Source organism: Oryx dammah, unplaced genomic scaffold (assembly GCF_014754425.2).
Source record: "Oryx dammah isolate SB20612 unplaced genomic scaffold, SCBI_Odam_1.1 HiC_scaffold_28, whole genome shotgun sequence".
Lineage (NCBI taxonomy): Eukaryota > Metazoa > Chordata > Mammalia > Artiodactyla > Bovidae > Oryx > Oryx dammah.
The window spans coordinates 57,066,224-57,080,155 of NW_024070212.1; the positions used below are offsets into that span (position 1 = coordinate 57,066,224).

Below are 13,932 nucleotides of genomic sequence, written 5' to 3' on the forward strand. Positions count from 1 at the left end.
CTGTTCACTGTGGGCTTCCCTGGTAGCACATTGGTAAAGAATCCGCCGGCCAATATAGGAGATGTGGGTTTGATCCCTGGGTCGAGAAAATATCCCGGAGAAGAAAATGGTAACTCACTTCAATATTCTTGCTTGGGAAATCCCATGGACAAAGGAGCCTGGCAGGCTACAGTCCCCACAAAAGAGTCGGACAGGACTTAGCAACTAAACAACAACCATTCACGGCATAATTGAATATTCTGGGCTATCTTCTTTTTGTACTTCATCTTTCAAACTAGATGCATTTCCTTGGACCAGCAGCATCACCATGACCGGGAGCTATTAGATATGCAGAGTGACAGGTTCCACCCCAGATCTACCGAGTCAGAACCTGCATTTTAACAAGATGCCCAGGAGATCCATATGCACGTTAAAGTTTGAATCACCCTGTGTAGGGCAGGTTCACACCCAGAGCTTCAAGGTTTAAACTCAGTTTCAAGTAGAAGCGTTTGTTATTGATATCATTTTCAAAATCATTTCTTTCTGTTTCAGCCTGCACTGGGAAGTAATTCACAAGGGAGAAGTGAAGACAACACCTTTTCTCTGGTTTCCTGTTTCTTGATTTCCCTGCACTGTACTGCGTGGTTCCTGAGCGTGATGAATCTGAGGCTTGCAAAGCTTGTAGACTGAGCGAAAGCCCATGGGTATTGTTTCTTTCTTTTTCTTAACCTCAAGATGAATGTTTCTCAGTTGCTTTGAACTCCCTTGAAGTTTCTCACTTTCCTCTCAGATCATTTTCTTCTTTTGCAAATAATGCTTGCTTTAGTGTGTTCTAGACAAAATTCTATGACAAGGAAGGAACTCATTTCTAAAAGAGTTCTCTTCCAGAACAAAACAAGGTTTATTTTAATTTTAAAAGATTAACCAAACCTTAAAACAGTTCTAGAGTGGGAATCATGGCTGTGATGGTTATGTGGGTTTCTTTTTTATTTTTGGCCAGGGTTGTTAAAATTCCTGTACCAATTTCCCCTCTTTCTTCTTGTAGTTCTGGCTCCTCCATCCCACATCTCATGGAAGGAATTATGAAGCTCCTCACTATCCCTTTCTTTATAAGTATGGCAATTGAAAGGGAAGAATAAAAGTCTAAGTCTAAAGATAATACACAGTGTAGATAATTGAGAATTGGCTATAGGGCATTTATTCCCTCAAAATTGATTGTATATAGACAGATTTCTCATTTTTAGTGTTCTTAGGAAAATTTTCAATAATTATTGAATTTTTGTGTGGAAAGGAAAAGAAACCTCAGATATTCTGGTTTCTTTCTAATTGTCAACATAGGAAAAACTACAGCATACTTGTTGTGAGTGAGTGGCAAAGAGTTAATAAGCTCTTTCTGAATAATTATACTGAAAATTTGAACCAGATTCTCTCTAGGTAACAACTTTTTGAGAGTTGCTGGAGTTTTCAAGACATTTACTCTTAACATGTTTCCTTAAAAATAAAAAAAAAAGCTTAACTTGGGCTATGTATGCATTTGTCTGGCAAATCTTTTGGGAAAAAAATGGAACCCAACCTTTTGGCACAGCTGGCAGACTTGTCCACCATTGGTTTCACTCATTTGAACTCTGATATCACCTTGATGAGACCTTCAAACTTCTCTGGTTTAGAAGTCCTCAGGGTCTGCCTAGGGCCCTGGTGTGAGTGAAGGGGGCATTCTGAAGACACTTCTCTTTCAGAGCCAATGAGAGTGCAGCAACATAGGAATTAGAGATAAGGATGGCACACCCCAATAATTATATCTGAACTGAATTCAGATTCTCATTTAAAATATATTTTTGTAAATTCCTATCATGGTGATGATCATCCTCAACATCCACAACATCCCCATCTTTGTAATCCTATGAAAAATCAAGAAAAAGACTTAAAGAGTAGAAACCATGGTAAATAAATGGTAATTTACTGTTAGGAAAGCATCCTCACATGTTCAACAGTATATACCTTCCAGGTTCACGCCGTTCGGTGCGGCCCTAGCCTGGAAGGTCTAGGATGTTGCTTAGCAAAAGAACGGAAAGGAAGACAGAATTTGTAGAAAGTATCACATGTTCACGGGTGCCTAAGAACTGTCTTCACACTTTCTACCTGTACATCAGGTATGGAACTGTTTTCTAAGGTCTCTTATTATGAGTAAACCGAACACATTTCATGTTTTTTTTAATTTAATACACAATTTTTACCTTGTGGACACACTGTTAAGAAACTCAGTCAAAGTCTTTGATTGTCCCAATGCCTCTTTTTCTTCTTCCAAAAATTCTCTCGGATAATATTGCGTAGTAGCATTTTTGGGACGTGTCCTAATAAATTAAAAGAAATTGAATATCAAAAATTAGATCAAAGACAAATATAGGTCATGGCAGGTCAAAGATTTTTCTCTGTGACCATATTAAGATATTATTTTATATTTAAATTCTATATATTGAATTTTTTCTTTACCTTACATACCAGCTGCCATTCAAAGTATTTGTGAATTTCTCTCTGATATAATCAGCAAATTCTTTATTTAAAAAAATTTAGATACCATTTTAAACTTACAGAAAAGTTTTAAGAAGGGTATAAGAAATTCCCATACACTCTTCACCCAGATTCATCAGTTATTAACATTTCTAAAAACTTTTAATTGGAAGATAATTGCTTCACAATGTTGTGTTAGTTTTTGCCATACAACAACATAAATCAGCCATAAGTGTATACATATATATATATATATATATATCCCCTCCCTCCCACTGCCTCCCCATCCTGCCTCTCTAGGTCGTAACAGAGCTGCCAAGCAGGGTCCCTATATTATATATTCATAGCAGTTTCCCATTAGCTACTTATTTCGCATATGCTAGTATGTATATATCAATGCTACTCTCTCAGTTAATCCCCCCTCTCCTTCCCACACTGTGCCCACAAGTCTGTGCTCAATTATTAACATTTTGTTACATTTGTTTTTCATTCTTTCTTCATTTCATTAAATCAGAATTTCTCAACCAGTGAGATCCTATCCCATCGTCTTAATCCAGGAATATTTGGTAATGTCTGGAAACAATTTTGGTTGTCCCAACTGGAAGTGCTTTTGGCACCTAGTGCATAGAGACCAGAGATGTTGTTAAACACCCTCGAGAGTGCAAGACGGCACTGCCCCCCCGACCCACAACAGAGAATTATCCAGACAGTGGTGTTGAGGTTGAGAAACTCTGCTCTAAATGTACAAAACCAGAAATAATTTACATTTTGGCAGTAATGACAGCAGGATTCTGGGAGAAATTATTCCAGCCAGTTTGCTCTCAGTATTCACCTCTACCCTTGGACATTATACATTGTATTATACCTCTGGGCTTTGTCAGTCTCACCCACTAGGCTGCGTGAGATTCTTGATTTTAGGGTATGGGGCTGTAGAAAGATCATATGATACAATCCTTAAGAGAGTGCACTCTGGTGACAGGCTGCCTGGCTTTGAAGCCGGGTTCTGTCACTTACTAGCTATGTGACCCTGAGCTAATTAATTACATGTTGGCCGAAAAGTTTGTTTGGGTTTTTCTGTTACATCATATGGAAAAACCCAAATGAACTTTCTTTTGCCAACCCAATACTGAACCTCTCTGTGCCTGTTTTTTCATCTCTAACTGAAGTTCTTAATGTCCCCTAGCTCACAGTGTCATGGTAAGGATTGAATGTGTTAATAGATGCAAAATTTGTAAAACAGTGCCTAGCACATTTTAAGTGTTCCAAAAATTTAGGTTGTATGTAATCTGTGTTTGTCGAACAAATGTCAGTAACATGTCTCTGAAAGGCAAGTATATTAATGGATAGTAATCAAAAAGAGTGCTAAAGAGAGTTTTGTTCATATTTAATTGAACAGTAACTTCTTTTTTCCCTGCCTAGATCAGTGTCCACAGGAGAAGACAGGATGACGGAGAGAAAGAATGTTGGTGTTGGAACTGCAGACTTGGGTTCAGATCTTAGCTTTACCTTTTGGTTTCTATCCACACTAGGACCCTCTGGGTAGGATTATGTGGCTCCTGGTGGTTTCATCAAAGTAGCAAAATGACTGAGTCACTCTCACTTTTTTTTTTTCCTTCACGTCAGACAGGTAATGTGCCGGTGTTGTAACAGGGTTTGCGGGGAGGCACATGTCATGCAGCAGCGTGAACACCCAATCATCAGGCTCATGAACTATACAAGGATCGCACTCTCACTTTCTAACATGTGATTTGTTTTGTTTCTCAGCAAATCTATTCATTACTGCTTAAAATTTACATTATGTTCTAAACATTGTGCTTTCATTTTTAACCTCTTTGCTTTAGATTCTTTATTTGTAAAATGGAAATAGTGTCTACCTCAGATGGCAGTTGTGAGAATTAACTGAGTTGTGTGTGCAAAGTACTTAGAAAAATGCATGGTATGTCGTAAGAACACTGTAAACATTTGCTTTCATAGCCATTAATCTTTGGGCCTCATCTCTGATTTTTTTTTTACTTCTTCCCTCACAATCATATATCCCATCTTTCCACCTAATTTCTGATCTTAGCCAATGGCACCAGCATTCTCCTAAGTTACGTGAATGTGAACTATTTGAATTCCTTTTGATTCACTCCTCCAACTTTCCTCCACTCTGTGGGTCAAGATCTGCAGCTATTTCTCATTTTTTCTCTCCATCTACATAGAAACACCTGTCCATCATAATCACTCAACATGCATGGAGAACCTGCTAAATGTAAAGCCCTGTGGTTAGGGTCCCTGCTGTCATAAGTTCCTTCTTGAGTCTCATTCTTTTTATTTTTTTGGAGTATTATTGTTTTACAATGTTGCATTAGTTTCTTCTGTACAGTGAAGTGCATCAGCTATATGTATACATATATCCCCTCCCTTTTGGACCGCCTCTCACTCCACCCACATCCCACCCATCTAAGTCATCACAGGGCCCCGAGACGAGCTTCCTGTTCTTTAGAGCAGGGTCCTACTATTTATCTATTTCACCCATGGTAGTGTCTGTATGTCAATATTAATCGCCCAATTCCTCCCTTCCCTTCCCTTCCACTGCTCTGTCCACAAGCCCATTTCTATGTTTGCTGCCCTGGAAATAGGTTCATCTGTACCATTTTTCTAGGTTCCACATATACGCATTAATATACAGTATTTGTTTTTCTATTTCTGACTTACTTTACTCTGTATGACAGACTCTAGGTCCATCCACATCTCGACAAATGACCCAATTTCATTCCTTTTTATGGCTGAGTAAACAGAAATCTCTAGTTGGCTTGACTAAGAAATTTATCTCAAAATCCAAGTTTCTTTTGTACTAATGAATCACGACTCTCCTTCCGGTCTTACCCTTACTTGTCAGTATTTAATGATTCTTGATGTCCTAATTCTCTGCCAAGACTTGACTACCAGTCCTTGTCTACCAATCCTTGTCTTTCTCTTCATCTCTTTTGGTTTGGCCTGTCTGTCCATATTTCTCCCTGGCTTCTGACTCATGTTTTGTCCTGACCCCTGGTATCTATGTTCATGTGCTCTAACTTAAAAGATTCACCCAAGGATTAAGTGTAGTTAGAAAAGACATCAAAAGGAGTTAGATTTGGGGGTCCTTTAATATTTAGAAGTTGGGAGGACAAGGATCCAGTAAAAGAGATTGAGAAGGAGCTGCCAGTGAGTTAGAAAGAGCACATTGAATATTGCTCAGAAGCCAAGAATAAGAAACAGCCAACCATGTTAAATACTGCTGAGCAATGGAGAGAGAGGGTATCTGGAAACTGGATCAGGCAATCAGACCACTGCAGGTCTTTGGTGACCCTCTTAAGACTAGAGTGGGCTTAAGACAGAATGGAAGAAGAGAAGGTAGAATTATAAAATGTGGAAAACTTCTGTGAAGAGTTTTGTTGTTAAGAAAAAAAAAAAAGGAGAGAAATTAGCTAATTGTTGGTTGGTTCCAATGATGGGAGTTTTAGAATTTTGTATTTATACATGTCTCCTTTTCACTCTTTCTTGGTTCACTGCCACCACTTTATTTTAGACACTGGTCACATTTTACCTGTGACCAGGTTTAATTATAGAAGACTCTTATCTGGGTTTCCCAGGTGGCTCAGTGGGTAAAGAATCTGCCTGCAATGCAGGAGACATGGGCTTGATCCCTGGGTCAGGAAGATCCCCTGGAGGAAGGCATGGCAATTCACTTCAGTATTCTTGCCTGGAGAATCCCATGGACAGAGCTGCCTGGCAGGCTACAGTCCATAGGGTTGCAAAGAGTCAGACATGACTAAGCAACTCACAGACACACACACACACAGACACACACACACACAGACACACACACACAGACTCTGGCCAGTCTCCTCAACTACAGGCTTTTTTTTCCCTCTGTACTCCAATACATACTGCCTTGCTCATCTTTTTTTTTTTTAATTTAAATTTTTTTAATTATAAAAGTATGATAACACATTTACAGGAGACTTGGGAAATACAGGATAAGGTTACATATAGTTCCATTATATATTCCAATTTTTTTTAAGTAGATAAATTGAGATTTTTAGTTGGAGTTTCAATACTAAGCTCTCAAAAATTAATCTGGCTCAACTTATTTAATAGCTCTAATCTTTCCTCTTCTTTGCTTCAGAACTTGAAAAAATTCCTTCCTGCCTGCCACAGAGAATCTGCTTGTCTTCTGCCTCTGCTACTCCATCCACCCAACCTGGGCTAGTCCTTTGCGAACTCTGCTTATACCACCCCCTGGGACTATTTAGGTCATTAAAAAAATTCTGGACAGTTTTCTCTTTCTCTAGGTCTCAAAATCATATCCAACATTTATGGCTTATCTTCTATAGATCTAAAATTATTTCAAAATAAAAGTTTTTTAATCCTAAAAATAAGCCTGCATATGTGCTGAGTTGCTTTAGTTGTGTCTGACTCTTTGCGAGCCCACAAACTGTAGCCCCCCAGGGCCCCCGTCTATGAGATTCTCCAGGCAAGAATACTGGAGTGGATTTCCATACCCTACTCCAGCGGATCTTCCTAATCCAGGGATTGAACTGGCGTCTCCTGCTTTACAGGCCCATTCTTTACCGCTGAGTCACTGGGGAAGCCCCTTTGCACAGTCATATATATATATTTGTATTTCATTTTCCAAGTAAGATTTTTTAAAAGCATTGGTGATTATAATTAGTTTTTCTTGAGCTGGATTACTCTGTGGAGATGTGGCATCACTGTCAATTAGTTTCTATTATAAAGCTCTCTCACAGTAATCACAGATACTGCTAGGTTTTACCATAGTTGCTTTTGAAAAAAAAAATATATATATTCATTTCATACTTACCATCTTGTCTGAGTACTTGTTTCCTTGATTTGGGGGACTACTTGCATGCCAACATCTCTCTCAAGTTGCTTAAGGGTGAAATTTTTATCTGGGTAGGCTGTACATTCAATATAGGCATCTTTCACACTGGAAGCGTTCTGGTCACTGAACTTAACGGGGGCGCCAAATTCACGTCGTTTTCGAGAAATCATATATGTGATCTGCAACACAGGTGAGCAGTAAAGGAGACAAAAGTCTCTGGAGAAGAACAGATCTGTGGTCGACAGCATTGGTGCTCTGCCCACACACTCTTGGACGTAATTTCTGCGCACCTTTCCAGGTCCTGCGCTCTCAGTTCCCAAAGCCACCACCTATTGCTCCTCCATGGAGGATGCTCTAGGGCTACCAGGCCACTTTGCCTGATGGTACAAGGAACAGGAAGTGACTGGCAGTTTATATCCTGACCAGGGACAGACAGTAGGAGACACAGGTAAGCCCATCCCTTTTGCTTCTGTTTGGGACAACTCTGAGGTATAATGTACACTCCAGAGTTCCCTAGGGGTGCAGGCTGAAGCTTCCCTCCACTAGACTTTGGGCTAAGAGTGCACCCTAGCGAGGCTTCTGCCATGTCTCTGTCCTGCTGCTCCCCCCATTCTTTTCTGAGACACTTTAATCACTTGTACACAATTGCTCCTCGCAGGGGCTGCTCTGGGAATGCCCTAGTTTCCTAGGGCTGCTGTAAGACTAGGTGGTTTAAAGCAACAGGAATTTATTCTCACTTGTTTGTGGAGGCTAGAAGTCTGTAATAAGGATGGATGTGTGTATATATAGCTGATTCCTTTCCTTGTACAGCAGAAACCAACACAATATGGTAAAGCAACTATACCCCAACTTAAAAAAAAAAAAAAGGAAAAGAGCTGTTAGAGGGTTGGTTCCTTCTGAAGATTCTACGGGAGAATGGGCTCCCTGCCTCTTTCCTTCCTTCTGCTGTCTCGGCCAGCAATCCTAGGTGTTCCCTGGGGCAGATCCATCACTCCAACCTCTGCCCCCACCTTCCATGGTGTTCTCCAGGTGTCTCTGTCTTCACAACCCCATCTTCTTATAAAGACCCCTGCCATATTGGATAAAACTCCCTTTATTTCCTTTCTGAAGTACTGGAGGGTAGGACTTGAACTTATCTTTTGGGAGGAGATATAATTCAACCCATAAAGTGAAGTGAAGTCGCTCAGTCATGTCCGACTCTTTGCGACCCCATGGACACCAGGCTCCTCCGTCCATGGGATTTTCTATGCAAGAGTACTGGAGTGGGTTGCCATTGCCTTCTCCAGGGAACTTCCCAACCCAGGGATCGAACCCAGGTCTCCCACATCATAGACAGATGCTTTACCATCTGAGCCACCAGGGAAGTCACGAGGGCGGTCTAAGCCTCGTTATTCAACGCATAACACCCACCCAAGACAGTGACCATTCTTCTGTCAAAAGAAAAACCATTACCCCACAGCAAACATAGCCAAGCATATGGGTTCCTCAGGAATAAGTGTTGCTCAGCTCTAGGCAGGTGATCATATTCAAGCTGCTGACCTGTTTTGTAGATTCATTAACTGACTCTTCTTCGATTTCTTTTTCACTGCCCAAAGAAATCCATGGTTTAGAAATAGGTGGCTTATAAATATATGTTTCTTCAGGAATATGATCTTTGTATTCTTCTTGTTCTTCTGGTAGTTCCGGGGGCTGGAATAAAATAAATAGCATTCTAAAATGTGTTACCAGAAAACAAACTTACAGTTACCAAAGAGGAAAAGGGAAGAGAAATAAGTTAGAAGTTTGGGGTTAACATGTACATACTAATGCGTGTGAATGTGTGCGAACTCGCTCAGTTGTGTCCAACTCTTAGTGACCCCATAGACTGCAGCCCACCAGGCTCCTCCATCCATGGGATTTTCCAGGCAAGAGTACTAGAGTGGAGTGCCATTGCCTTTTCCAATGCACGAAAGTGAAAAGTGAAAGTGAAGTCGCTCAGTCGTGTCTGACTCTTAGCGACCCCATGGACTACAGCCTACCAGGCTCCTCCATCCATGGGATTTTCCAGGCAAGAGTGCTGGAGTGGGGTGCATTTGCTTCTCTAGGGGATCTTCCCAACCCAGGGATCGAACCCAGCTCTCCTGTGTCTCCTGTGTTGGCAGGTGGATTCTTTACCACTAGCACCGCCTGGGAAGCCCCATATACAAACTACTATATATAAAATAGATAACCAACAAGACCTACTGTATAGCACAGGAAACTACACTCAGTATTTTGTTATAATCTATAAGAGAAAAGAATCTGAAAAAGAATCTATGTGTAAGTATATGTGTGTATATATATGTGTGTGTGTGTATGTATGTCTGAATCACTTTGCTGTACACCTGAAACTAACACAACATTGTAAATCAACTATACTTCAATTTTTTAAAAGAGATAAGTTCAGCAAAAACTACACACATATATAACCAAATTTAGGTTATAATTATACATGTATATTTTGCAATAAACTTTTCTTTTATATAAATTCATTAAGCTCTCCCTTATTGTTTTTCTTCTTTGTTGGTTCATGCTGTTCAGTTATGAAAAGGAAACTAAGCAAAAAAGGGAAGAATAAAGGGCAAAAAAGAAAGAATTTAAGGACAAAAAAAGAAGCTGAAAAAAGAAAAAGATGGGAGAGGAATAAAGGGAAAAGATGTGTGATAAGTATTGAAGAATATGGAATGCTAAAACTTGATAAAATACAAAACTAATTTTCTCTGATTTAATAATACTTTTTGATAAGAGGATTACATGCATGAATAAACATGATTTCCACTAAATTATAAAGAGTGAATTTTTTTAAACCAAGATGTCTGCAAGGAAGAGGTACAGAGAGATACAGATATGGATATAAATACAGATATAGATCTATAGATGTTTGTTGCTACCTTATTCACAATAGTGAAAAAAATGGGAATTAAATGAATGTCAGTAGGGAAAAGGTTGATACACTGTGGAATAATCAGAAAATCTCATAAAACAGTTGGAATGAACAAACTCAATCTGTGTGTATATGATGTCTAAATGTATCAAAATGAATAGATCCTAGAATTTTACAGTTCAGTGACAAACAGAAGCTGCAAAAAAGTGGTATAATTTTATGTAAATTTTAAGCAATAAGATATATTCTCTGTAGACCATATATACATGGTGACAGTATGAAACCATGAACAAAAGACGACAACAACCTTAGAACAATACTTCCTTATAGAGATGTTTGAAAAATTGAATTAAGAAGGATGTGTAAGAGGGAGTGAAACGTTATCTGTTATATTTTGTTTCAAAAGACTTTAAAGTAAACATGATAAAATATCAATATTAACATTTGTTAATTCTGCATAGATATTTGTTTCATCATGTATACCTTTCTATACACTGGAAATATTCCACCATAATAAAAAACTAAAACACAAAGAAAAACAATCATAAAAATGAAATTGAAAATGTTGACTAACAAATATATCAAATTTTAAAAGTCTTAGGTATTTTAAAACTCTATGGCGTTCTTTTATTTTTCTTGCTACTGGGCAACCATACAAACTCCTCTGTCTCCCTCACTTTGAATACACTTCCTCATGAGGATGCTAGACCGGAAGGCAACTTGTTAACTTTCATGACCACTTTGAACGCAACCCCCCAAAGGTGAATTGACTTCTTTTCCTAAAAACTACCATTCTTTTATTTTTTGCTTATCTTTGACACCCCGTTCCCTTCAACTGCCCACTACCAAGTTGTCCTTTCAAATTTTTGCTTTTGAATAATCATAGCAAACATGTATGAAGCCCCAGCTTTGTGTCAGGCACTGTACAAAGGGCTTTTCCTGTTTTGGCTTACTTAATCTTCACGACAGCTCTACTGGTACCACCATTTTGCAGGTGAGAGGTTCAGTAACTTGCCTGAAGTCATGGAGATGGCAGGAGAAGAACCAGGAATATAGGCCAACGAACGGCTGAGAGCAGATTCACTGTGTCCACTCTCAATGGGTAAGTGATGGCAAAGGAGATGTTTTAGCTACCTCACTGCACACTTACTGCTCACCTACTCTAGGTCCCAGGGAATCAGAGCTGAACAAGAATAATCATGAACATGTCTGCTCCCCACCCCCAGAGTTAGTGCTTCTTTCTGACAATCAACAGGTTGCACTGACTTAGGGTGTGCTTACATTTAGATAGTTTTCCTTGCCCTCTTCAGTTCCAATAAGATAAAAGTTAAGTCCATACTTGAAGTCTCTATCGTAAACAAGGAGAAGCTCATCTCCAGGATATTCCTAGAAAAACATAATCAAAAGAGAAGGTTAATGTTCAGCAGTCATTCAGTTTATTCAGATATTGACACAAAATTAATATTTCTTTAATCAATCAATCATAGAAGATAACCATAGTGCTAATCTGTTAATAACCCCAAATTGCAAAGTTATTTTATTAACTTACAAAAGCTCTTGAAACACAATGGGTGGATAATTGGCTATCAGTTCAGTCTCAGTTGTGTCCGACTCTTTGCGACCCCATGAATCGCAGCATGCCAGGCCTCCCTGTCCATCACCAACTCCCGGAGTTCACTCAAACTCACGTCCATCGAGTCCCTGATGCCATCCAGCCATCTCATCCTCTGTCATCCCCTTCTCTTCCTGCCCCCAATCCCTCCCAGCATCAGAGTCTTTTCCAATGAGTCAACTCTTCGCATGAGGTGGCCAAAGTACTGGAGCTTCAGCTTTAGTATCATTCCTTCCAAAGAAATCCCAGGGTTGATCTCCTTCAGAAGGGACTGGTTGGATCTCCTTGCAGTCCAAGGGACACTCAAGAGTCTTCTCCAACACCACAGTTCAAAAGCATCAATTCTTTGGCACTCAGCCTTCTTCACAGTCCAACTCTCACATCCATACATGACCACAGGAAAACCATAGCCTTGACTAGACAGACCTTAGTCAGCAAAGTAATGTCTCTGCTTTTGAATATACTATCTAGGTTGGTCATAACTTTCCTTCCAAGGAGTAAGCGTCTTTTAATTTCATGGCTGCAGTCACCATCTGCAGTGATTTTGGAGCCCCCCAAAATAAAGTCTGACACTGTTTCCACATCTACTTCCTATGAAGTGATGCCATGATTAGTTTTCTGAATGTTGAGCTTTAAGCCAACTTTAATAGCCCAATACAAAATAAAAAGTTTAAGAAAGAAAGGGAAAAAATAAAAAACATAATGGGTTCAGGGAAATTTACCATGCAATTTTATTTCTAACAAGGAAAAAAAGAAGTATTCCTTTTATCTGGTGTTGTACTCTTTAGCATGTTTGCAGACAAATTAGGACTAAAATTATGAATGTTTACAATCAAAGCAGTATGGGAAAATAGACTAGGTTCCCTTTCTAGTTAAAATAGGGCAAGAACGCGCTTTTCTGGGTGTGGAATAAGACAATCTGTCACTGATAGGAGTTTGTGTTTCACAAAGGGTCATTGAGAAGGATTCCCAAAGAGACATGGACAAGATATCATTTGCCTAAGGTAATGGGAAATGTCAGATTTGAGCTCAAGAATCTCTCCAACTTTTGCGATTATGTATCAGGAACCTCTTGAGGTAAGGCTGAAAAATAAAGAGGGGTGACATACTTACCTGAACAATGTTTTTGACTGGGTAGAAATCAGATACTGCAGCTCTGTTTGCAAAGTCTGCAAAAATATCTTCTTTTTTGATAAGTTTGTAAGGTTGTTCTTCTGTGACATCTTCTTCTACTCTGCAGTTAAATATTTCCTGAGTCTTGGTAGTTAACACTAAAGGATAAATTTCTGGATGACCTGGGAAAGGCAAAGTGAATTTAGACATTAAATATAACCATTTAAAATATGAACACTAGGAAATATGCACTTGTTTGCTTTAAATAATTGTCTTGGTTAAAATTTTAAAAGACTTTAAAATCACTGTTCATATTTTAAAAGTAACTTTGTCCATTATAAAAAATGTCAGCAAATAAATTTATTTATAAAACAGAAACAGACTCACAGACTTAGAAAACAAACTTAAGGTAACCAAAGGGGAAATGTGGTGGGGGAGAGTGGTAAACTGGGAGTTTGGGATTGACATATACTCACTATTATATTTAAAATAGATAACAAACACGGACCTACTGATTAGCACAGGGAACACTACTCAATGTTCTGTAAAAACCTAAATAGGAAAGAATCTGAAAAACAATAGATATATGGATGTGTGTAACTGAATCACTTCTTTGTACAGAATAAACTAACACAACATTGTAAATCAACTATACTCCAAAATGAAATAAAATTGTTTAAATGTCAAAAAGAGAAAAAGGCAGAAATAACAATTACCCATAATACTATCTCTCAAGACAGAACCTATACTGTTTGCTTCATTCCAGTCACTCCATACATATTAATAGTATCTTAAATGAAATTCTAAATCCTGCCTTTTGTACTTACCATTATGTCAGTAGAATTTTACTATAACATTATGTAATTTTTCTAATGCATCGTTTTAAACTAGCGTAATTCTGTAGCATAGTTTTTAATCATTCTGTTGTTGGTAAGCATTACTTTTATTTTT

At 38.7% G+C, this 13,932-nt stretch overlaps 1 protein-coding gene and 1 non-coding gene across 3 annotated transcripts in view; both read right to left on the reverse strand.

Annotated features, from left to right (window-relative positions):
- The window catches only part of DNAI3 (dynein axonemal intermediate chain 3), an 86,714-nt gene that overhangs the window by 53,785 nt on the left and 18,997 nt on the right, over positions 1-13,932 (reverse strand). For both annotated transcript variants that reach the window (XR_005719523.1, XM_040232426.1), the window contains exons 4-8: positions 12,982-13,163; positions 11,538-11,642; positions 8,894-9,043; positions 7,334-7,533; positions 2,214-2,330 (exon numbers count right to left, since the gene is read on the reverse strand). Coding sequence is in view for 1 of the 2 variants with exons in the window: in XM_040232426.1 (XP_040088360.1) it covers positions 2,214-2,330; positions 7,334-7,533; positions 8,894-9,043; positions 11,538-11,642; positions 12,982-13,163 (754 nt within the window). In the remaining variant the exon portion in view is untranslated. The remainder of the gene's footprint in view (positions 1-2,213; positions 2,331-7,333; positions 7,534-8,893; positions 9,044-11,537; positions 11,643-12,981; positions 13,164-13,932) is intronic.
- Positions 4,105-4,209, reverse strand: LOC120857148. The gene has a single exon (XR_005719615.1). It is a non-coding gene; the product is annotated as a small nucleolar RNA U13 (small nucleolar RNA).